Source organism: Melospiza melodia, chromosome 26, assembly GCF_035770615.1.
Source record: "Melospiza melodia melodia isolate bMelMel2 chromosome 26, bMelMel2.pri, whole genome shotgun sequence".
Taxonomy (NCBI): domain Eukaryota; kingdom Metazoa; phylum Chordata; class Aves; order Passeriformes; family Passerellidae; genus Melospiza; species Melospiza melodia.
Genome location: NC_086219.1, coordinates 5114350 through 5136751, shown reverse-complemented (window position 1 = coordinate 5136751; position 22402 = coordinate 5114350). Strand labels below are relative to the sequence as shown.

The 22402-nt window shown below is 39.9% G+C and overlaps 2 protein-coding genes across 6 annotated transcripts in view; one reads left to right on the top strand and one right to left on the bottom strand.

The window, feature by feature from the left end:
* MTOR (mechanistic target of rapamycin kinase) overlaps window positions 1-22402 on the bottom strand; it is a 71580-nt gene that overhangs the window by 38360 nt on the left and 10818 nt on the right. For 3 of the 4 annotated variants that reach the window (XM_063177020.1, XM_063177022.1, XM_063177021.1), the window contains exons 15-29: window positions 22035-22124; window positions 21855-21947; window positions 21236-21370; window positions 20773-20902; window positions 20328-20578; window positions 19442-19483; window positions 18261-18347; window positions 17507-17674; window positions 15936-16048; window positions 15326-15488; window positions 14982-15074; window positions 14178-14324; window positions 13246-13388; window positions 12500-12662; window positions 12242-12387 (exon numbers count right to left, since the gene is read on the bottom strand). In XM_063177020.1, coding sequence (XP_063033090.1) covers window positions 12242-12387; window positions 12500-12662; window positions 13246-13388; window positions 14178-14324; window positions 14982-15074; window positions 15326-15488; window positions 15936-16048; window positions 17507-17674; window positions 18261-18347; window positions 19442-19483; window positions 20328-20578; window positions 20773-20902; window positions 21236-21370; window positions 21855-21947; window positions 22035-22124 — 1964 coding nt within the window. The remainder of the gene's footprint in view (window positions 1-12241; window positions 12388-12499; window positions 12663-13245; window positions 13389-14177; window positions 14325-14981; window positions 15075-15325; window positions 15489-15935; window positions 16049-17506; window positions 17675-18260; window positions 18348-19441; window positions 19484-20327; window positions 20579-20772; window positions 20903-21235; window positions 21371-21854; window positions 21948-22034; window positions 22125-22402) is intronic. The other variant, XM_063177023.1, reaches the window with a different exon arrangement.
* ANGPTL7 (angiopoietin like 7) lies at window positions 1733-11363 on the top strand. Of its 2 annotated transcripts, none has more exons than XM_063177027.1 (5): window positions 1733-2373; window positions 4371-4471; window positions 4808-5002; window positions 6884-7082; window positions 9911-11363. In XM_063177027.1, the coding sequence occupies exons 1-5, from the start codon at window positions 1995-1997 to the stop codon at window positions 10078-10080; spliced, it is 1044 nt and encodes a 347-aa protein (XP_063033097.1). In that variant the 5' UTR covers window positions 1733-1994; the 3' UTR covers window positions 10081-11363. The 2 variants fall into 2 exon arrangements, with proteins under 2 accessions (XP_063033097.1, XP_063033095.1); XM_063177025.1 differs by having other exon boundaries at window positions 4368-4471.

The window sequence follows — 22402 nt, the reverse complement described above, 5'->3', positions numbered from 1 at the left end:
TCTTGTTTTCTCTTGGGCACAGCACACAGGCAGCCAGTCACCCACAAGACAACTGCTTGCTTGGAGAGCTCTAATTCTGACCTCCTCATAAAGATTCCCTCTTCCTTCCCTATGAAAATTCAGGTTTATGAGACACCTGGATTCATATTCCACTCCTGCAGTGCTTTGATGATTTTATCTCCCAACATCTTCACACTTCTGTGGGTTTGTTTTGGAGAAAAACCATTAACCAGCCCCAGTGAAAATCAGAGGCAATAACAAAGCATCAAGCAACAAGTGTATCAGAGCTGAGGAGGGAGAGAAACTGCAAGAAGCAGTTGTGCTTTCTATTTCTTTAAAAGCAAATGTCAGGTCAGCAAGGCTTTTCTAATGGTTCCTAATCAAGCAGAAATCCTGCAGCCACTTTGGATCAGCAAAAGAAGCCAAGATGGGATAGTTTGTGTCAGTTGGGTTTGTGCTAATGTCCTTTGTAAGAAGTGCAAGATTTCTTTTGTTTCCTTGGACATCAAGAAGCTTTCACAGTGTTTATGCAAGCAGCAGATACATGAGGCATTTAATCCTTTATTTTATCTTATTTCTGCCATTATAATCAGAAATTTTACAGGAAGATGCAAGAACCCTCATGTTGGGCAATTACAGAGCAGCTGGCCTGAGCAGCAAAAACTGATCCAGAAGGATCTAGAAATAAGCCTGCAGACCTTCTGGAAAAGGCTGCACCTTTGCTGAAATGGTTTTATTTGGACAACAGTTCAAAATTTTGAACTGTTGAAAGATATAAAAGAGGAGGGGAAGTTGCCATCTCAGCCAGCTGAGACTGGACTAATACTCTGAACATCTAAAAGTTTCAGATTTACTCTAAAATCTACTGTTTATGTAACTTTGGATATTTTAATTAACCCTAGATTTTCCTCTCAAAATCCTATTAATGAACTGGCCTCCTTAACACTGGAGTTAGATCACATTGCCTGTAAAAACAACCACCCTGTGTCAATTTTACACAGACTCTCACCATTACTTAATGTCCTTTCACTTGAATAAACAGAGGAGTGAGTTTTTACTTACAAATTCTGCAGATTTCATTTCATCCCACCCTCAGATATCCCATTTCTAAAAGAACAGCAGTGGATTTTACAACATTAATACTGCAGAGAACTCAGTATCCAGAGAAGGGGATTAGATGCTTAACTAATTAATTTGCTAAAATACTGCCTAAATTAAGAAATGATGCAATGATAGAGTTACCACCTACAGCTTTTGGGTTGTAGTAGGACTTGTAGCAGCCAAGGCTACCTTCTAGGGAGTTAAATTAAAATATCCATAGTTACAGAAACAGTAGATTTTAGAGTAAATCTTAAATTTTTAGATGTTCAGAGTATAGCCCAGTCTCAGCTGGCTGAGATGGCAACTTCCCCTCCTCTTTTATATCTTTCAACAGTTCAGAATTTTAGTACAGCACCTTCCTTGAACTTCTATAAACTCACCCATTTTGAACAGCCCTTTCACATTCTGGATCTCTAATGCTCTCATGTTATTGAAATGCCAGAACTAGTCACCAAGAGGGCTCCAATCCAACAGGCAATAATTGCTGGAAATTCTTCTCATTTCCTAGCCCTCTCCTACACCCCTTCAAGACAGAGCTGAGGGAAGTCTCTCCTGCTCTCCCCAACCTTTCCTGGCTGAAACCTGTTCCAATTTCACCCTGTAAATACCTGATATGAACTGGGAGGGGCCAGCAAGCTCTTCATAGTTTCAGGGGGGTGGAGGTAAACAGAAAAATAGTATATAAGATGCTTTGAGACAGACTTTTAAAGTGCATAGGCTCTGACAGGAGGTGTCTGAAAAAAAAAGAAGCCACTTCCTCAGGCTCCACCTTCAGAGCCTCTCTTCATTGGAAGCAAGGAAGGTACCAGGCTGCTGCAGGAAATTTTACACCTACCCCAGCTGCATTCAGCCTCCTGCAGTCAGCTGGAAGGTTTCTGTTGCTGTAAGCAAAAATGCCAGCAAGACCCAGGGTTCAGCTGGCATGGCTCTGCATTGTCACTGTGTCTGTGGTGATTTACCCAGCCCTGCTGCACAAACCTCCCAAGAGGAGGACGAGCAACGGGAACGCACAGCTGAAGATGCCAGGCTGCTGCGAGGAGATCAAGGAGCTCAAGCTGCAGGTAGCCAACCTGAGCAGGATGCTGCAGGAGCTGAGCAAGAAGCAGGAAGGGGACTGGGTGAACGTGGTGATGCAGGTGATGGAGCTGGAAGGCAGCACCAAGCAGATGGAGTCGCGCCTCGTCGACGCCGAGAGCAAGTACTCCCAAATGAACAACCAGATTGACATCATGCAGCTGCAGGCAGCTCAGATGGTCACACAGACATCAGCTGGTAAGGAGGGAGTCACCAAGCTCCCAGATACTCCTCTCACTGCACACTTAATGCCTGGTTCCTAGGGCTAGCATGTCCTGCTAATGTAGCAAGCATGCACGCTGGAAACTGCTGCTGAGGCAGTGACTCTGAGGAAAGTAGCTTGAATTTCTTCATCTGTATTTTTAGATCTATGTCTGTTTTTAAGGAGTGCAGAAACTGAACAGATATTGCATTTCTACAGTGAGGAATTCGGTCTATATTCATTTTCTGTTATATATTTCATTTTCTGAGCACTACACTAGCAATCCTAAAAGAAGGGGAGCTGGCTTGGTAAGGGAATGGCTCTGGCAGTAAAAACCTCTGAGCTCACAGCACTGACAGGGGACTAGAAATTGTTAAAACAATTAGAAATGCTCTCCAGGAATTACCAAAGATTTGTATCTTTAGTATCTTTATGACTATCTCTGAACCAGAGTAAAAAAAAAGAGTTATCCATTATTTTTGAATGATAATTCTTAAAAATTCAAGGCTGAATTCTTAAAAATTCAATCTACAAGGCTGTAGATTGAATACAAACTGTGATATAGAATACAAACTGTGATTTATACCTAGCCAGACCACAGTTAAATTCTTCAAAATTCTCTTCCCTGAGGGAAAATGTCACTGCACACAGTGATTGCACAGGCCTGTACTCAATGTGGAATGCAGGTGCATTTTTAGGTCAGCTACCTGTAAAGGCACTTCTAGAAAAAAGCATCCTCTTTGCTGACTTTTCTCTTCAAATGAAATGCACTGCAAAGAGCTTAAATTGTCTCAGTCTCAACTGGGTTTGCCAACAGACTTCATGTTTTTTTTAACATTAAGGAAGAACTTCTAAATGTATTTACTTAATTCTTCCTCTAAAAGGAAGGAAATTCTTCCTCTAACCACCTGGTTAGTTTTGACACATCACTATTTACAGTAGACCTTTAAAAAAAGTTATGCCATAACAAGGCTCTTTAAAGCTGAAGAAAAAAACAGTTAAACATAGCAGAATCTGGCCCAGAAAGTATTTAAGACAGATGTTTCTCACCTCACCAGGTAACAGACATTTTTGAAAGCATCCTCTTTGCTGACTTTTCCCTTCAAATGAAATTCACTGCAAAGAGCTCAAATTGTCTCAGTCTCGACTGGGTTTGCCAAAAGACTTAATTTAGTCTTCTTAACATTAATGAAGAACTTCTAAACCTATTTACTTAATTCTTCTTCTAAAATAGTTCTACCTGGTTGGTTTTGACACATCACTATTTACAGTAGGCCTTAAAAAAGTCACACCAAAACAAGGCTCTTTAAAGCTGAAGAAAAAACAGTTAAACACAGCAGAAACTGGCCCAGAAGGAATTTAAGACAGATGTTTCTCACCTCACCAGGTAAGAGACATTTCTGAAACCTGTCAGACATTATAAAGCCTTGCTTCAGCTCATTTATCCTCCTCAGAATAGCTCTGCATTTTTCCATCTTCAAGCCAGCTCCTGCACCAGGAGGAAAAGGCTTTCACAGGCTGAGTGAGTGCAGTTAAAAAGCACTTTTTCTGTCACAGATGCCAGTGCAGAAAGGGCTGAACAAATATTTCTCATCCTCAAACCTGGTCAACCTGCTCACAGCTCAAAACAGGCACCTCACAGAAGGCTTGGACATTTATAGGATCAATCTTTATTACTGACTAAGGAGTTAGCAAATATACTTTCCAGCACAGACACACAGTGGCAATAAGAAAGCAGAGATGTCTTTTTGCACAGCAGAGGTTAAAAAAAAAAAAAAAAAAAAATTAATAAAAATCACAAAATCCCAGTATTTCAACACATTTGCCAATGCATACACTCCTCATAATGAAGCCATTTCAGGAAAACATTTAGACTTGTGGAAAGCCTTCTTCATTTCTCCTTGAACTACAAACTAAAATTTGCAGAAAGCACCTTCACAGAAGAGGAGTTCCTGCTGCTCATATTCTCATTTTCTGGTTCTGATTCAAGTAGATGCTGTTTATGACTGCTCATCACTTTACCAGAGGAACTACAGAATTTCTGGTGTTTACAAGTTACCTCCTGATGAATTTTTGGGAATTCCAGATCTGGAGGTAAGGCAATATTCAGTACACAACGTATATTACATGTCTTTTAAAATATAACCAAGAAATTACTGATTTCAATAATTTCATTTCAGAGATGAAAAAAGCACACACTAAGTTTTGCTACCCTGCACTTGCCATCAGCATTTTTATGTAAGCAAACTTAAAAGGATGGGAAGAGTGTGTGTGCATTTAAGAGAGAAAACAGAAAAAGGGTTTATCTAATAATTTTTTGCCATGTAAGTTTCCTCAGGTTGTGAAATCTGTAACAATGCTTTGTGTTAAGAGAGCTGCACCTTCCTAAGGGTACTGACAAGTGCCCACTGCCTTTTTTTCGTGTTCCAGGTGTTCTGTGACATGGAGACAGATGGAGGAGGCTGGACTGTCATCCAAAGGCGTAAAGTTGGCTTGACATCGTTCAATAGGGACTGGAAACAATACAAGGAAGGATTTGGCAATATTAGGGGAGATTTTTGGCTGGGAAATGAAAATATCTACAGACTTTCAAGACGCCCCACTGTCCTGCGAGTAGAGCTGGAGGTAATGAAAAAACTCTTAATTTCAGCAGCAAAAGGCTTTTTTATTCCCCAGTACCAGACATCATCTCCTGTTGTTTAGGAGGCCCAAAGAATTTGCATGCTTTAATTACAGGCAAGAGTTTGCATTGTGTTACCCTCAATTTCTTCAGTCTGCTCAAGGCTTGAATTTGACTTACACTAGTTTATAGCTTCATTTTATATACTTTATAGTACTTTATATACTAGTTCATAGTACAATATCTTTGAGGGATGGGATTTGTATAAACTGAAAGGCTCAATTGTTGAGTTTGTGAGGTCCCCAGGACGAGGTGAGAGATAAGGAATCTGACTCCATGTTCTCAGAAGGCATATTATATTATATTATATTATATTATATTATATTATATTATATTATATTATATTATATTATATTATATTATATTATATTATATTATATTATATTATATTATATATTACATTATATTATATTATATTATATTATATATTACATTATATTACATTACATTATATTACATTACATTATATTACATTACATTATATTACATTACATTATATTACATTACATTATATTACATTACATTATATTACATTACATTATATTACATTACATTATATTACATTACATTATATTACATTACATTATATTACATTACATTATATTACATTATATTACGTTATATCAGCTATACTAAAACTATACTAAAAAATAAAGATACAAACAGAAGGCTTAACAAGAATGATCATGAAAAACTCGTGACTGACTCCTCAGAGTCTGACACAGCTGATGGTGATTGGTCATTAAGTAAAAGCAATTCACATGAAACCAATCAAAAATGCACCTGCTGCTAAACAATCTCCATCTACATTCCAAAGCAGCAAAACAGGGAGAAGCAAATGAGATAATATTGGTTTTTCTCTGAGGCTTCTCATCTTCCCAGGAGAAGAAATCCTGGTGAAGGGATTTTTTCAGAAAATGTGGAAGTGACACTTAATATTTAAAAGTCACTGTATCAGAGAGGAAAAATATTACTTGAGGCAGCATGCTGACACAAGGATACTGAAGGCAAGAGCTGCACATCAGGTTTCCTACACATTGTACAGCACCAGTGCAGATAAAACTTGGAAATTTTATCTTGTTTTCAAGTTTTATCAAGTGTTTCATGCCTTGCTCTAGAAAGTTCCTTTGTCTTAACAGAGCAGTTTCTGCAGCCTCAGACAGTAAAAATACATTTATATAATCATGGATGTTGAAGTCTTTTTCATATCTGCTCTAACAGCACTGATTTCTTCTCCCTGTTGTGTGCAGGATTGGGAAGGTAACACACACTACAATACCAGCAGTTCATCCTGAGCAATGAATTGAACAGCTACAGGCTCTTTGTGGGGAACTACACAATCTGTTTCCTACAATTTTGTACAGTACCAGGCAGACAAAACTTGGAAGTTTCATGCTTTGTTCTGGAAAGTTCCTTTGCCTTAACAGAGCGGTTTCTGCAGTCTGAGACATGTATATAATCATGGAGGTTGGAGTCTCTTTTGTAACTGTTCTAACATCACTGATTTCTTCTCCCCTGCTGTGGGCAGGACTGGGAAGGAAACACACGCTATGCCCAATATGGGCACTTCACCCTCAGCAATGAAATCAACAACTACCACTGTAGGGAACTACTCTGGAACTACACAATCTATTTCCTACAGATTGTACAATACCAGTGCAAATAAAATTTGCAAGTTTCATGCTTTGCTCTGGAAAGTTCCTTTGCCTTAACAGAGCGGTTTCTGCAGTCTGAGACAGTAAAAATGTATGTATATAACCATGGATGTTGGGTCTTTTTCACAACTGCTCTAACAGGATTAACTGCTTCTCCCCTCCTGTGTGCAGGACTGGGAAGGAAACACACGCTATGCCCAGTATGGGCACTTCACCCTGAGCAATGAAATCAACAGCTACAGGCTCTTTGTGGGCAACTACAGCGGCAACACCGGGCGGGATTCCCTGCGCTACCACAACAACACGGCCTTCAGCACGAAGGACAAGGACAACGACAAGTGTGTGGATGACTGTGCCCAGTTCCGGAAAGGTAAAGCACACAAAATGTCACTGGTGGGTTGGATGTGACACACACATGTGATTAGGGGCTGCTCTGGATCAAAACTCTCCATCAGAACCGACTCATGTCCCTCACCATCGCCTTAAAGCTTCTCTGCCAGAGGGAAACGTGAGCAGCAGATCCTGTTATGGAGGAGGCTCCATCCCAGCACCACCAGAGCTCCTGCAGGCCTGGACTTGTCTCCATGTGCCAACTGCAGCACACAGCCAGGCAAAAGTGTCTGTGGGGTGAAACACCACACATCCCACAGCCAAAAGTGTCTCAGGGTGAAACACCACACACCCACAGCCAAAAGTGTCTGTGGGGTGAAACACCACACACCCACAGCCAAAAGTGTCTGTGGGGTGAAACACCACACACCCACAGCCAAAAGTGTCTGTGGGGTGAAACACCACACACCCAGCCAGCCCAAAGTGTCTGTGGGGTGGAACACCACACACCCAGCCAGCCCAAAGTGTCTGTGGGGTGGAACACCACACACCCAGCCAGCCCAAAGTGTCTGTGGGGTGAAACACCACACACCCAGCCAGCCCAAAGTGTCTGTGGGGTGAAACACCACACATCCCACAGCCAAAAGTGTCTCTGGGGTGAAAACATCACAGTGCCACTGTCTGGTTCAGCACCAAGGGCCAGACAAGCTCAGGCACACCCCATCTGGCTATATTGGTAATTATTCCAATAATTAGGGTCTAAGAAGAAAAAAGGTTTTTATTTTGCGTGTTCTTCAGTGTTGTGGTTTGAAAAGGAAGTGAGTTTTTTTAAAGGCTTTAGTCAAACCTATAAGTGCTCAGATTTGCACCTGGTGTAGTCACCATGACATCCAGCTTATATACTTTTAACAAAGCGTGATTAAGTCATTAATTACATCATAATAACTTATACTCATTGGTGCAAAGCAATTAGCATCAATATAATTGGCAAAAGTTTTACAGAAATTTAATAAGGCATGTATACACATCTACTTATGCATATAGTCTGACTTATAAAAATTTTCATGTATCTTTTCTAATCTGTTTCCATGCTGATGGCCTTGCCTTCTTCCTTGCTATAGATACACTTGAAAATCATCAATAGTTATTTCTTCTACTACTCAGCTTTGTTTGCAGACCAGCTGTCAAGCCCCTCCATACTTCCCTCTTTTTGTATTTGAGTGACAAACACAACTGACAAGGATTTTTGCAGGGCCCAATGCAAAAATCCAAGCAGACAAGGGAGACACAGGGCAGTAATTACAAACACCAACAAAATTAACAATCCAGTCTCCAACAAGGCCTTAAGCCAGTGATGCCCCAGCTCTTGAAAAAAATATTCAGCCATTCCAATCCATCATCCACTTGTAAGTAATTGCTTTGTCCTGTTGTGCCTAAGAAGGTTCTCCCTGCATCCCTTCCTGTCCTGAGAGAGCTGCTTGGGTCAGGTGTAGAGAGCCCAGCTCTCCCTCTTTTCCATGCAGTTAGTAACATCTGAATGGCAAATCAAGGGAGAGGTGAACCATTCTGGACAATACACTTGTGTGGGAAACCTGGCAGTTAAAGCTGATTTATAGAGCCAGACTGTCACCATCATGTTTTCTGAAAAATCCCTTCACCAGGATTTCTTCTCCTGGGAAGCTGAGAAGCCTCAGAGAAAAATGGAAACAGTATTATCTGATCTGCTTCTCCTGTGTTTTATTGCTTTGGAATGTGGTTTGGAGATTTTTTATCCAACTGGTCATTGTTTGATTGGTTTCATGTGAATTGTTCCAACTTAATGACCAATCATAGTCCACCTGTGTCAAGGCTCTGGAGAGTGGCAAATTTTTAATTAGTATCTTGTTAAGCCTTCTCTAAGTATTCTTTAGTATAGCTTTCTTTAATATAATATAATACATAAAATAATAAATTAGCCTTCTAAGAATGTGGAGTCAGATTCATAATTTCCTTCCTGCCACAGAGGACCCAGAAAATACCACAGCAGACTGTGTATTACAGACATCAGTACTCTTAAAATAACTGAGTGCTCTCCCCTACATGAAGTTATCCAGTCCATTATAATGTCTGCCAGACTATCTCACATGCTGATAAAATACAGTGAGACAGGAAGTTATTCCTTAATATCTATCAGGTTCTTATTTTTTCTTATATTTTTTTAAGTTTTCAAATCCTAGTATTAGGCACCTGTAATTCTTCTCCTGTATTCACCTCCACATTCACTTGACTTGTGGTCTTTATTACAACCCTATTATTGTGATCTTTATTACAACCCTATTATTGTGATCTTTATTACAACCCTATTATTGTGATCTTTATTACAACCCTAATACAAGCCTCTAATTTCAGAAGTTATTCTCTTAATTTAATTTAGTATCTTTGAGTTCTGTCAAAGATAATTATCTTCATTACATCCTGCTCTTTAATTTCCCCATTGTGTCCCACACAACATGCAAATAAAACTGTTGATCTCAGTCTCAGTAAATACTCAGAGAGTTCAGGAACTTTTAAAACACCTTAAGATGCTCTAGAGTGAATTACTCAGATTAATTTCCTATGCTAATTCACCGAGTCAGAAACACATCAAGGAAATATTCTAAAAGGAATGAGCAAATAAATTAAAAGCTAGTGGACTAATTTGACTATAGAGCTGTAATGCCTCTAAGTTCCTAAATGTCTATGTTAAGTTTTAAATTTATCAGCAACCTCAACTATTACAGCCCTCTGCTCACTGTCCTCCGGAACAAGAAGTAATCATTAACACAAATTAATGATATAAATATAATTAATATAAATTAATGCCAGGAATCTCTTCTCTGTCCTGACAAGGTGGGTATTGGTACAACTGCTGCACAGATTCCAACCTGAATGGGGTTTACTACCGCAGAGGAGAGCACACCAAGAACATGGATGGCATCACCTGGTACGGGTGGCACGGCTCCACCTACTCCCTCAAGAGAGTGGAGATGAAGATCAGGCCAGAGGATTTCAAACCATAGAAGAAATCAATGCTTGATTGTACAGCTGCATGACTTCACCATGCAAAAGGTGGGCAATAAACAGCCAAATAATGTTTTATTTCATCCAATACATGCAACAGCTATGTACTGGTGATGTACACAAACACTGTGACACCAGTCACAGCCACCAGTACTATCAGGACTCAGGCTTGTTTCCTTCTCTTCAGGCTCTTTCCAAAGGGAAAAATATTGTGTTAGAGTAGCTTAGAACTGAATGCACTTATAGCACCTTCAGAAAAGCCATGGGTGTGTTTTCACTAGCAGTGTGATTGCTGGGTTGCCTTAGTACTATTAACCAGATAGGCAGGGACTGAAAAGCAAAAGCCTCCTGGCTTCCTTTCCTTCAGTGTCTGGAGCAAGCACTGCTAAGCAACTTCCTTCAAGAAGTACTCAAACCACAAAAGTTATAGACTCATTTCAAGCCAGAGGAATCAATCAGAAGTGCCCCTGATGCACTTTTCTTTAGTGTAGAGTAAGTTGCTTACTTTCCCACAGAAGAAAGAACAAAGCTCAAAAATGTTGTGTTAATTTGCATTGTCCAGATTCTCCCCTGACCTTTTACTGCCACCTCCTGCTGCTGCCTCAAATCATTCCCACTGAAGGCTGCCCTGAAAAACAGTAACACTGGAGGAGGATTTGTCCCATGGGCCCTCCAATGTTTATTTCTATCCACACAGATCACCTAAATGCTGATAAACTAGAAAAACAACTTCCTGGGCTGTTCCCAACCTGTGTTCAGGTCAGAATAAAAACTTGCTGTATATCAGTAAGGCTGAGAGTGAGCAGCAGCTTAGCAAGCCAAAAAACTCAACTCCAACACTTAAACCCACTGTACCCATGAGCAGAACACCAGTACACACCAGAGAATCAATCCCTAAGTGCCAAAAGTTATTTCACTGTAAGGGAATGTTTGCTACCACAGCAGACTGAGGAGTACCAAAATCTGTTCCAACCTCCCAGGTGGAAGTTACCTAGAGATAATCTGTGAAAAATAGTAAACTTCTCCCTCACATAGCACAGTGTTAAAGATAACAGTTAAAAAAGAATGAGACTCCTCCTATAGCCCTACCATTGCTTGAATATGTTGGAAAATTATCATTATAATTAAGATATCTATTTTTGTTCACCTTGAAGAGAGATTGAATCTAGATTAGGTTGTTCAGTCCTGTGTGAAATGGAAGAGAAAGATGTCTTGGGAATTTACATATGTTTGAATATTCATAATGCAATTTTCAACTGTGTGGAACTATAATTGGAACTATTTTAACTGTGGTCTATAATGGATTTTTAAAGGTTTCTAAAACGTTTTCATTTCTAATAAATTGTTTCATTTTTAAGTGTGCTTTATGTCAATTCTTTGCTCCTTAACTTGCTTTTTGATACACAAAAAATCAACTGCATAAGCAACTGAGACCAAGAAAAAAATACACTGAATTCTCTATTTTTCTCAATAACATGAGGCAGAATGAAGGGTGAAAAAGTAATAGAGGAGAAAAAAATTGGAAATTCCTCAATTCCAAGGAAGTAGGAGGGTTGAAAAATTCACTGCATAAAGACAAAGTTAAGTTTTTGCTCAACCAAAATCAATTTGTTCATCTCAAATAGCTGAGCTAACATTTCTGTGATATGGAATAGAGACTCACATTTTAAACCATGTAGTTTAGCATCAAATCCTGTGCAGGTTACTTCAGGCTAACATCTGTGTCACTGACCAAGCTCAGAAACAACACAATTTATAATATCTTCTGTCTGACATGAGAGCAATGACACCTATCTAAGCTAAATCAGCAGAATGTGATGAGGAATTTTAATTAAGAACTTCAACTTTTCTGACTTATTTATATGCAGGTATAGAAATCTGTCTCATTTAACCTGCAGCCATTTCATGACATTCCATAGTGAACTGGAAGGGTGAGAGAGGGGAATCAGAACTTTTTCCTGCAAAACATCCCTGGGCTTCTATCATAGTTTTAACCACACAGTAGAAGGACAGAACTCAGCAGCTAAAATTGCACATTTTCAAGTAGTTTAACAACATCTTGTGACAGAGTGAAGTCCAAAGAACTGCCTAGATTAATCCTGGTGGTATCTTAAATTGTAGCTACTACAAGAGCAGAAATCTCACCAGTTATGGTCCTACCTGATAAGAGACTCCAGGATAGCTGGGGTGGGACCCTTTTGAAATTCCAGCTCTTTGTAGTGAAGGGCTTTGGCATAAGCTCGACATTTGGCAGCTCTTTCCCCCAGAAGGACAATGCCATTGTCATCCCTCAGAGGCAGGGGGCCCTGGGAAGGACACACACATCAGAAACAGGATGAGTATATTACATAGCCATGAATTCCACACAGAATAACCACCAAAATAGCAATAGAAGGAGCTGCCCAACAGCATCTCTACCTTGTCACTGTGCTCCATGAATTCTGCCAAGTTCAGTAGGGTCTGAGTGACTTCTGCGATGTCCTGAGAAGTCAAGGCCAGCTCAATGCTTCGGATCAGCTCATCCTGCTGGTCCTCGTTCAGTTCAGACCAGCAAGAAACAAAGGCAGCATTGAAGAGGTCTCTGGGGAGGAACACAAAACAGTGTGAGGTGGGGATTCATGAGAAAAAGTCTGTTTGACAGTGGGCTCACCTTCTTACCCAAAGAGAGCTAAAAAATACATGCCTGCCTGCAATAAGCAGTGATTAGTTTGATAAAGCTAACTTCATTTAAAAAATATAGAATAGGCTGGTATATATACTACAATAATAGAAATATTGTGCTATTATATGCTATCAAAGTTTTTCCAAATATGCTGGTTGTAAAAACCACTGCAGTTATTCCACACAGATTCTTTTTTATTCCCCACAGTAAATACTCAATACAAATATTTCATATTCTGCTGCTTTTCCAGCTTCACTTATGTGCATTACCTTCTTTCTGGACTAACATGCAGAATTTCAATGAAAGATTTTGTGCACATCATGGAGCAGCCAACTAGGAAGGGTGGGAATGAAATCAAGCTGTTGGCTCTTTGATTTATGCCAAAGCAGGAACTGTCTCTATTTATGAAACCTAAGAGCTTCTAAATAACTTTCTTTTTTCCTTATAATATCCGGCTTCTATCTGCCATTTCAAGTGAGATAAAAACCCAGAAATTCTGTACCGAGCCATGGGATTATAGGCCTGAGCCAGGGCCCAACATGAGCGCAGGGATGGTGAGGAAGAATCCTTCAGCAGCTCCAAACTCAGCCTCCTCAACCATTCCAACCAGTCATCCTTGGAAACTCTTCTTGCTGCTCCCCAGGCCTGCAGTACAAAGGAAGGTAATTCACCAAACAAAGCTTTAATTATCCAAGAGCACAAGAAATCCATCAGCAGGCAGCATTACTTCCTCACAGCTCCAAACCACATGCTGAGAATTCCTTTTCAATTTCCTGAAATCCATTACCTTTACCAGATAATCTGCAGTACTTAAGTCTCATGTCTAAGAAATCTTGCCTAAATGTATTCCTGCCATGACATGGCAAGCATTTAACATGAACAATCCTTTCTCTGCAAAAATACACGTTGAGCTGAAGGCACTGTTGTAACATCAGCTTAGAATACTTAATGCATCTAGAATTACATTTTTAACTCCAGCCTTTTCAAACCAATCCATCCCATTACTGAACTGTGTGCTGCATGCATGCACTGCTCAAACTAGCCAGTGCTTAGCTATTAAGTTCTGCCTTCAAGAAAATGTAGAACTAGGATGTAAGAGGAGCAAAAGCAAAAATACAAAAAATGGTAGAGGCTCTGAAAAAGATGTCCCTAGTGGCAAGAGATTATTCATTGTGATCTACAAAGTCTTGTTCATACTTAACAAGCAAGTGTAAAGGTTACTTCACAGCCACTCACTATCTTAAAAGTTGCTCTGCACCCCTTAATTTTAAAGAGTCTCAGACACTACTTTGACTTCAGTTTTGTACAGAAGAGAAAAGCAACATAAAAGCAATTTAAATAAATGAAGTTCAGATGCATCAGACAAAACTCCTTCAGTGTGACACATCAGCTCCCTTCAGCAGCAAATTCACACTATGAAGGTTCTGGTCTTACCTTCTGCAGGTTGATGGTGCTCACATGCAATTTCTTCATGGGACCTGTTTCCACAGGACCAGTGGCTGAAGTTTCTCCCTGGTTGCTTCTCAACATTCGATGCTGATAAATCAGGGGATCCTCCTCTTCATCAGCAAGAGTGTAACCCTACAAGAATTGGTTTACAGTGAAGATCACACCCACACATACAGAAGCAATTCTTGACAAGCCAAAAAAAAGAGCAAAATCTTGCAGCAAAATCTGTGAAGCAAATAAGCATGTTTTGTTATAAAGATTACACCTTATAAGCCAGAGAACTCTAAATTATGTACCCTTGCTATTCAAGGTAACTGTCAAGAACTCTCAGCTCCCAGTATAAAAAGCCAAAATAATGTACATTGAAACAAGCACTATTGCCTATTTGATTTGTAAACCAGTTGTAAATTGTAAACCAGTTACTAAATTTTAAAAATGTAAGACATTCCACAGAAAACACTGAGATAACAAGGTCTCCTCAAGTCCAGAAACTATGGGAAAAATAGGATAAATTCACATTTAAGAAAAGAATAGTGATGACACTGGCTACAAGTCTAAGTTCTTCCCTAGAACTTGACATGATTTTTCTGTAGGAAATATTAAATATCAGTAGACAAAAAATTTCCCCATTGCAACCTCAAAGTTGCATTAAAAAGCTGCACTTAACACAGAAACAGAGCAACAACCACTCCTCATTTTATGAGCAAATCCAAGTGAAGGTTCCAGCTACATTTGTTTCAACATGACAATATCCCAAAAGTGCAAACAACTGTACACCTGTCAGCTTACCTTTACAATTCTGCAGATGAGCACATCATAGCGTTGATGGTTAATTCTGTGTCGCACCAGGACTTTGTTCACCATGGGGATAAAAATTTGGTACTGTAAAAGGGAATGCATCACAAACTTGTTACTCAGTGGCACCAAGAGCAGTAAAATTCCATCTCATTGTTTCACTGATGAGAAACAAATTCTGACAGTTTAATTTCTGTAGCTCTCAATTCCAGAAACAAGAGAAGAAAAATCAGTTCTCTTGGAAATCCATGAGTACATTACAAAATTTCAAATTTAAAGCCTTGATCTCTGGGACAGTCACACCTCCTGCGAGCTTTCAAGCCAAAGAATAATATTACCTTCTTTCCCAGCTGGAACACCAGAGAGGAGAGGGTGTCCATGGCAGTTGTTCTTAGCTCAGGGCTCTGATCTAGTGTTCGTACGATGGGGTGAATAATCCGCGACGCGTAATCCGTGAAATCCAGGGACTCTGTCAAGCGATCCACTGTTTCCAGAGCAGCTCTTAAGTCAGAGAAAAAACAGGAAGAACTTATCTCAGAGTGTCAAGAAAAAAATAAGAAAAATTATTAAAGTGCTCAGTCCTCCTAGGTTTAATAACAATAGGAAAAACAGGCCACAGAACTCTGTTAAAGCAGCTAGGACTTGCAGGACAGTTTGCAAGTGATTAAAACACTGGCAGGTGAGAATCAGAAAATTTTAAAAACCCCAAAGAGACAACAACAACAAAGAAACCCAAACCAACCAACCAACCAACACCCACCAAGAAACCCAAAAAATTAGTAACATTGCTGTAATGTCCAAACAAAAATAACCTTCCACAATGATTTAACACAGAAAAGCTGAGGAAGGGACTAAGTGGTAATTAACTGTAAATGTTCAGCTACTGCAGAACTTGGATATCTCAGGTAAAATTATAAAGAGAGAGATTGCAAAGCCACCAGCACTTACTTGCGAGCCACCACAGGGACATCTGGGGCATCAAACAGCTTTACAATAGGAGGTAGTAACAAATGAAGGTAATCATCCAGGTTAGCTCCAAAGAGCTGGATTGCATTAAGGAGCTGAAGAGAAAAATCACAGAACACTAGAATGTCAAAGGGTTTGAACAGATCTTCAAGATCATCTAGTCACAACCCTCCTGCCATGGGCAGGGACACCTTCTACTAGAGCAGGTTGCTCAAGGCCATATCCAGCACGACTCTGAACCCTGTCAATGTTGGGGCATCCATAAATTCCATGCACCTGTTCCAGTGTCTCACCACCAATGCAGTAAAGAATGTCTTCTTCATGTATAACCTAAATTTCCCTTCTTTCAGTTTGTACCTGTTACTCCTGCTCCTGTCACTACAGCTCCTGACAAAGTGTCTCTCTCTGGCTGCCCTACAGCTCCTTTCATATCTCCATACAACCTTTTCCTCTCCAGGCTGAAGAGGCCCAACTTTCTCAGCCTGACTTCATAGGGAAGGTGCTCCAGTCCTTTTATCAACTTTGTGGCTTCCTCTGGACCTGCTCCAACAGTTTCATGTCCTTCTTACATTGAAGACATCAGAACTGTACATAATGCTCCAAGTGGGGTCTCACAAGAGTAGAATAGAGGGGGAGAATCAAATCCTTCAACCAAAAGGACCCAGTGTGACTCAAAGTCATGGATGAGATCCATTTCAAACAAGTCAGCATTTGTTGCCACATTTCTCTTCACAGAGAAAAGCCAGTCACAATTCTTCCCAAGAATTATTTCTGGGTTTCACATTCTCTGAAGCTCAGAGAAAGGAAAAACAATTCTCATCATTTGCTGTGCATGTGTTGTACCAAAGTAGAATGCAATAAGGAGATTGTGATAGTGATAGTGAAGTGATGGTGTTTTGTTTCCTTGGCCTGTCAGGGCCAGGTGTGTGTGTGTGTGGGGACTCTTGGCTGATAGTGACAAAATTCTGTACAGTTGTGTGCATAGTTAAGTGCTTAGCAAATTCAGTTTAGATGTAATATAATATAAAATCTATAATCTATAATATATAATATAAAACATATAATATATAACATATTATATGTTATATAATATAATAGCTGAGCATGGCAGGCTGGTGTCACAGACATCTTTTATGAAAAATCCTTTCCTTAGGATTTTTCCTCTTGAGAAGCTGACAGGCCTCAGGAACAAAATGTAAACAATGATTATCTGCTGCTGTGGAATGCAACAGGTGTACCTGTGATTGGTGTGGTTGTTTCTAATTAATGTCCAATCACAGTCAGCTGGTTAAGACTCTCTGTCCAAGCCACAAGCCTTTGTTATCATTCCTTCTTATTCTATTCTTAGCCAGCCTTCTGATGAAATCCTGTCTTCTATTCTTTTAGTATAGTTTTAATATAATATATATCATAAAATAATAAATCAAGCCTTCTGAAACATGTAGTCAGATCCTTCTCTTCCCTCATCCTCAGAGCCCTGTGAACACTGTCACAGGCTGGGAACAGCTGCCTGGGCAGTGCCAGAGCACAGCAGCCCCTGCAGCCCCACTCACCTTCACAGACACAATGCGACCCTGACTGTTGTCATGCATGAAGACCCGTAACATGTGAGGGATGAGCTGAGGCAGGTAAAGCTTGAATTCACCTCCTAGAGCTACCACAATCTGCTCAATGAGTAGGATAATTGTGCTCTGTATGGAGTTGTTCATAACCCAGAAGTCCTACAGAAGAAAGGAAAAAAAGGGAAAAAAATTCAGCAGTTCTTCAGCTGAGCTGAAGAATTCCAATTTCCTGAATTCCAATTACAGGAAAAGCAAGCTGTAGGAGACAGTCTGTAGATAAATTCAAGATTGCAAGGAAGGACTGTACTTTCTGTTTTTAAAACACTCTGCACTTCCAGTACATTTATAGTGGTTGAAAACAACCTCTGGAAAATTGATTTTTTCCTAATCCTTCCACAAGTTTGCAAATATATAGTGAAAATTATGTGAAATGACACCTATTTATGAACTCCAGGTATCTCCTGCTAAAACTCTGTTTCTGAAAGTAGTAAGTGCACAAAATCCAAGTGCTGAAAAGAACCCAGCCACTATCAGAACTTGAAGCTACACTTACTTCAGTTACCACCAATAATGTATATTGTAACTTCAAATAAATGGTATTTCAAAATACAATTATTACTTCAAATATATGCAACTCTGCACTTCATATGAACTTCTGAAGTAGCTGATACTTTTGATAAGTTGTTTGAAAAAGACTGAGCACCTTTCTGTGACAGTAAAGTACTGGGATAAAGATTGCACTCACTCTCATCAGGGTGACAATTTCATCCATGTAGGGCCGAATGTGACTTCTCACAAAGGACACCAACATTCCCAGCTGCTGGAACAGGAACTGGAAGGAAGAAATGTGTAATAATCAGTGTAACTTATCCAAATATCAAAGTCACTGGGTGAAGAGTTTTACAGGCAATTGCAAGCTCATTTATCAAACAAATAGCATGCACAGCTCCCATCTGCTCAAAATCTGGGGCTAAATTCTTGGCAGCTTGAGCTCAGCAGTTTGGGTTTCGTGGGTTTTTATAGGTTTTGGGTTAATTTTTATTGTTGTTGGTTTTTAAGAGGGCAGCAGGGAAGAAAAGTGATTTTGGGTTTATTGGTTGGGTTTCCCCCCAGCTTGCATTAAAGAATAATTTTGCAAGCTCAAAGCCTCAGACCCTCCAGTACACAAACAGGGGTTTATAAAGTCCCAGCAAATCTATAGTGTCAGAACAGACTTGCAAGCACAGGCACCTCAATCACAGTGTAATTTATGTTTGAAGGATGCTTCCAAAAATTTAGCCCCTAGTCTTCTCCCCCCTGCCTGAAAACCAAACTGACACACATTTGAAGATACTCCTTCTGTAATTTTTCCCATCCCTTGCAAGACCTATTGGTGAAAAGTTACTGGGGAACTCAGGTCCTTGCCAGAAAACTGCATTTTTTTTAAAAGATGGTTGATTACAACATTTATTCTTTACCACCAAGAAGAATTTTGACAATTTTATTTGGATACACTATGACAGTTTTGCAATTCCTTCCACCACACTACAATTTTAAACATCCAATTGTGACAATGAATTTACTCTTTAAATTGGTATGAAATCATGTGGGTTAAATTGTCCATGTAAAATTGATGTAGTCTATTTTGTCTCTACAAAAACCAGGAAAATGTAAGTTATTGTCTACTAAATTTCATTTCTTCATGCAGTTTTTGAAGACTAGAGTAACAAAATATAATATGGAGCTCATAAAAAGAGATAACACTTTCATGAGAACTAAATAAGAAATAATCTCAGCTTCTTTAGTGAGAACAGTACACATACATTTATAATGTTCACAGATGAATTTTGAGCTCCTGTACTGTGCCTAATTTTTGGTGTAGTGAGAGGATGCTTACATACAGGACAAGGACCTCCCTCTTTTAGGCTTTATGTCACGCTTACCCACCTCAGCTCTTCTCCCCAGTACACTTTCACCATCTTCTTTTACCTGAAAATTTTTAAACAGAGTGTGCACAAGTGCATAGCTTTCAAGCAAGTTAGATCAGTCAGGTCTAGAACTTCAGACAACCCACACATGAGACATTTTCCTCACAATCTGAGTAGCAGTTCAGGCTGGGAGAAAACAGCAGTTCTATAGCAGAGCTGGGATTCTGCTAAGGGAGCACCTATAAAACACAGCAGCAATAACAAGTGCAAACTGCTCTTCACACCCCAGAGCTTTTGGCTGCCTGAAGAAGAGCCTTGGCAAACAGCAGCCATCTCTGGTTAGGTGAGCCTTAAGCCCATCATCATCTTCACACAATTCTCATTTCCTTCTATAACTGTAAGTTAAGTGGGAAGGAAGAGAAAGCACTGCTATGGAAGCAACACCCATGTTGCTTTAAATGTTAGCAGGCTGTATCAATTTGATTTTTCCTTCTCAGAGATGAGCCAAAGTAAATGACTGCACCAGAAATTTGAAGAATCTACCCCTATTATTTAATAATACTGTTTGCCACAGAGTATTAACACAGATCAGTGGAAGATCTGGAAGCTGCACAGATGTTTTTCTGAACAAGAACAGCTTGGTGAAAACACAGAATCAAATACTGGCCTTCCAAGGATTATGCTCAGAAGCAGCCATTTCAATAAAAAGCAGAGAAATTGTTTGCACTGGGCATTCCAGTAATTGCTCACAGAAGGGAAAAAGCAAAGCTGAACCTCATTTCTGCAGTGTGCTTGGCATCAACACACAGCACAGCAATGCCCAAAGCCAGCCAGAGTCTGTCCAAGGAAATGGGTTTTTATTTTCACAGAGTGCAGCAGGCAGGAGAGGTCCCTGGCACACTCACCTCTCGGATGGCACCGTCACACACCCGGATCACGTTCAGGAATGTTGGCATCACCTGGGGCAGGAACTGCACACACTTCAGTCCAAGAGATTTGAAAATAAAGGTGATGGCCTGGACTACCATGGTGTGGTGTTGGGACAAGGATTGGTCTCGGAAAATTCTCATCAGTGCCACCATAGAGACAGCTGGGTAGAACTCATCCAGAGGGAGGTTGCCCATGTTCACCAACATCTCACTGGTGCTGTAGTCAGCTAGGAGAAAGAAGGCAGTGTCATGAGCTAGGCCTTAAAATATCCTGAATATGGGTTCAGGAACACCTAGGTGTAAGTTGAAAACATGTACACTAACAATTCTTTAAGAAGAAGAGACAAACTGGTAAAAACCAGTCAAGATCTGTTTGTAAATGATAAAGCTGTCTATCTGAAAGAAATTGAGATTAGCTTACAAGAATCCTGGCTGGATTTGGACTCTGAGAGGCTAACAGCTGAAGCATCTCGTGATTGATCGATCATGCCAATGTTCACTTTGTGTTTGTAAGGGTCCAAAGCACCCAGCAGCCCCAACACACGAATAGCCTGAAAAGACACAAAGAAAATGCACCAGAACTTCATCACTAAGGCCAAAGACAACACTCAAACCCCCATATTTAAAAAGATCCTGATGGTTTAAGAGGCAAGATCTGGAATGAAAGTGACTGCCTGGAAAAAACAGTGCTTTCCATCCAGCTTCTGGAAGCCATTTCATTAACTTAATACATGCACTCTCTTATTTCTGCTTATTGCATTTTGCTCAGTCACAACAACATTCTCTCCCTCCCTGCCTCAAATCTATGCAGGCACATTTATTTGGCACCTCTCTCTTCCCAAACAGCTTTGCCAAGTGGTTGTGTGATAGTTTCATGTTCAAACCTCTCTGCGGGTGCCCTGGTTCTGCTCAGTCTTCAGGAAGTTCAGGAGCACCTCCAGCAAAGTTGGGTATTTCCTGTATGGTTCCACCACATAACCAGTGCTGGCCACAAGCTGTCCCAGTGTCCAAAGAGCCACCTGCAAAGATGAAGCCCAAAGAAGATTAGTTTTCAGCAGGGAATTTATTATGTCTTCTAATACATCAGTCATTCAACTTCTGTAAAGTTTCTTTTAGCATTTAAGGATCACACTGCAAATCACAGTCTATGTTGAAAAGCCTCTATGAAGAACATTTTTCTATAAGCAATAGTAAAGAAAGTAATAATCAACAATGTCTCAGGCTGTCACAATTGCTCTCACTCAGAGGTAAAATTCAAATAAACATTCAATTCAGCGAGTCCAAGCCTTCCAATAAAAACAGCTTTCTTTTCCTTCTTGTTTTTCCTCTGAATTATGTCACAACAGGCACTGTAAACACTCACCTGTGTACCATGACTATAACTCCACTAGAGACTCGAGTGACTTAAAGTTTCATTTTAGCAGCAATGATGGGATGTGTGGATATTTTGTTACAGCTATGGTCACATTTATGGTCAAGTTTAGCACAGTTGTAAACACTTACTTGTCTTTTAGCCAGCAGGGAGGAGTCCTGCAGCATATCCATAATTATAATGAAGAGCTCATCCACCCACTTCCTCATCTCCAGCCCACTGACCTATTGAAAGACAAAAATTCATCCTTCATCTAGCATTCCCAAAACCTTAACAAGCATGGCAAAGAGAGATCTGCAGTGTATCCCTACCTGTGCAAGCTCCCCTATGGTAGCCAGGACATTGTTAATCACACCTGGATTGGGATCTGGATCAGGATCTTTCAGTTTCACAATCAGTGCCTGGTGGATGACAGTGGGAGAAATCAGAATGTGTTTAAAGAGTACGCAAAATTATCTTTCCTTTTGTTTACACCTGACCCCACAATCACAGTAAGAATTTCAACAGTAAAAGAAACTTGGGTGTCATAAACATTATACAAATCTGGAATTAAACTGGGCTAAACTGTGCTTTCCTGTGAGTAACATCTACACCACTTGTAGATGTAGATTTGTAGATGTAGATTTGTAGATGCAGATTTGTTTTCTTTCCTGCTATGATGAAGCAAAAGAACTGTAGT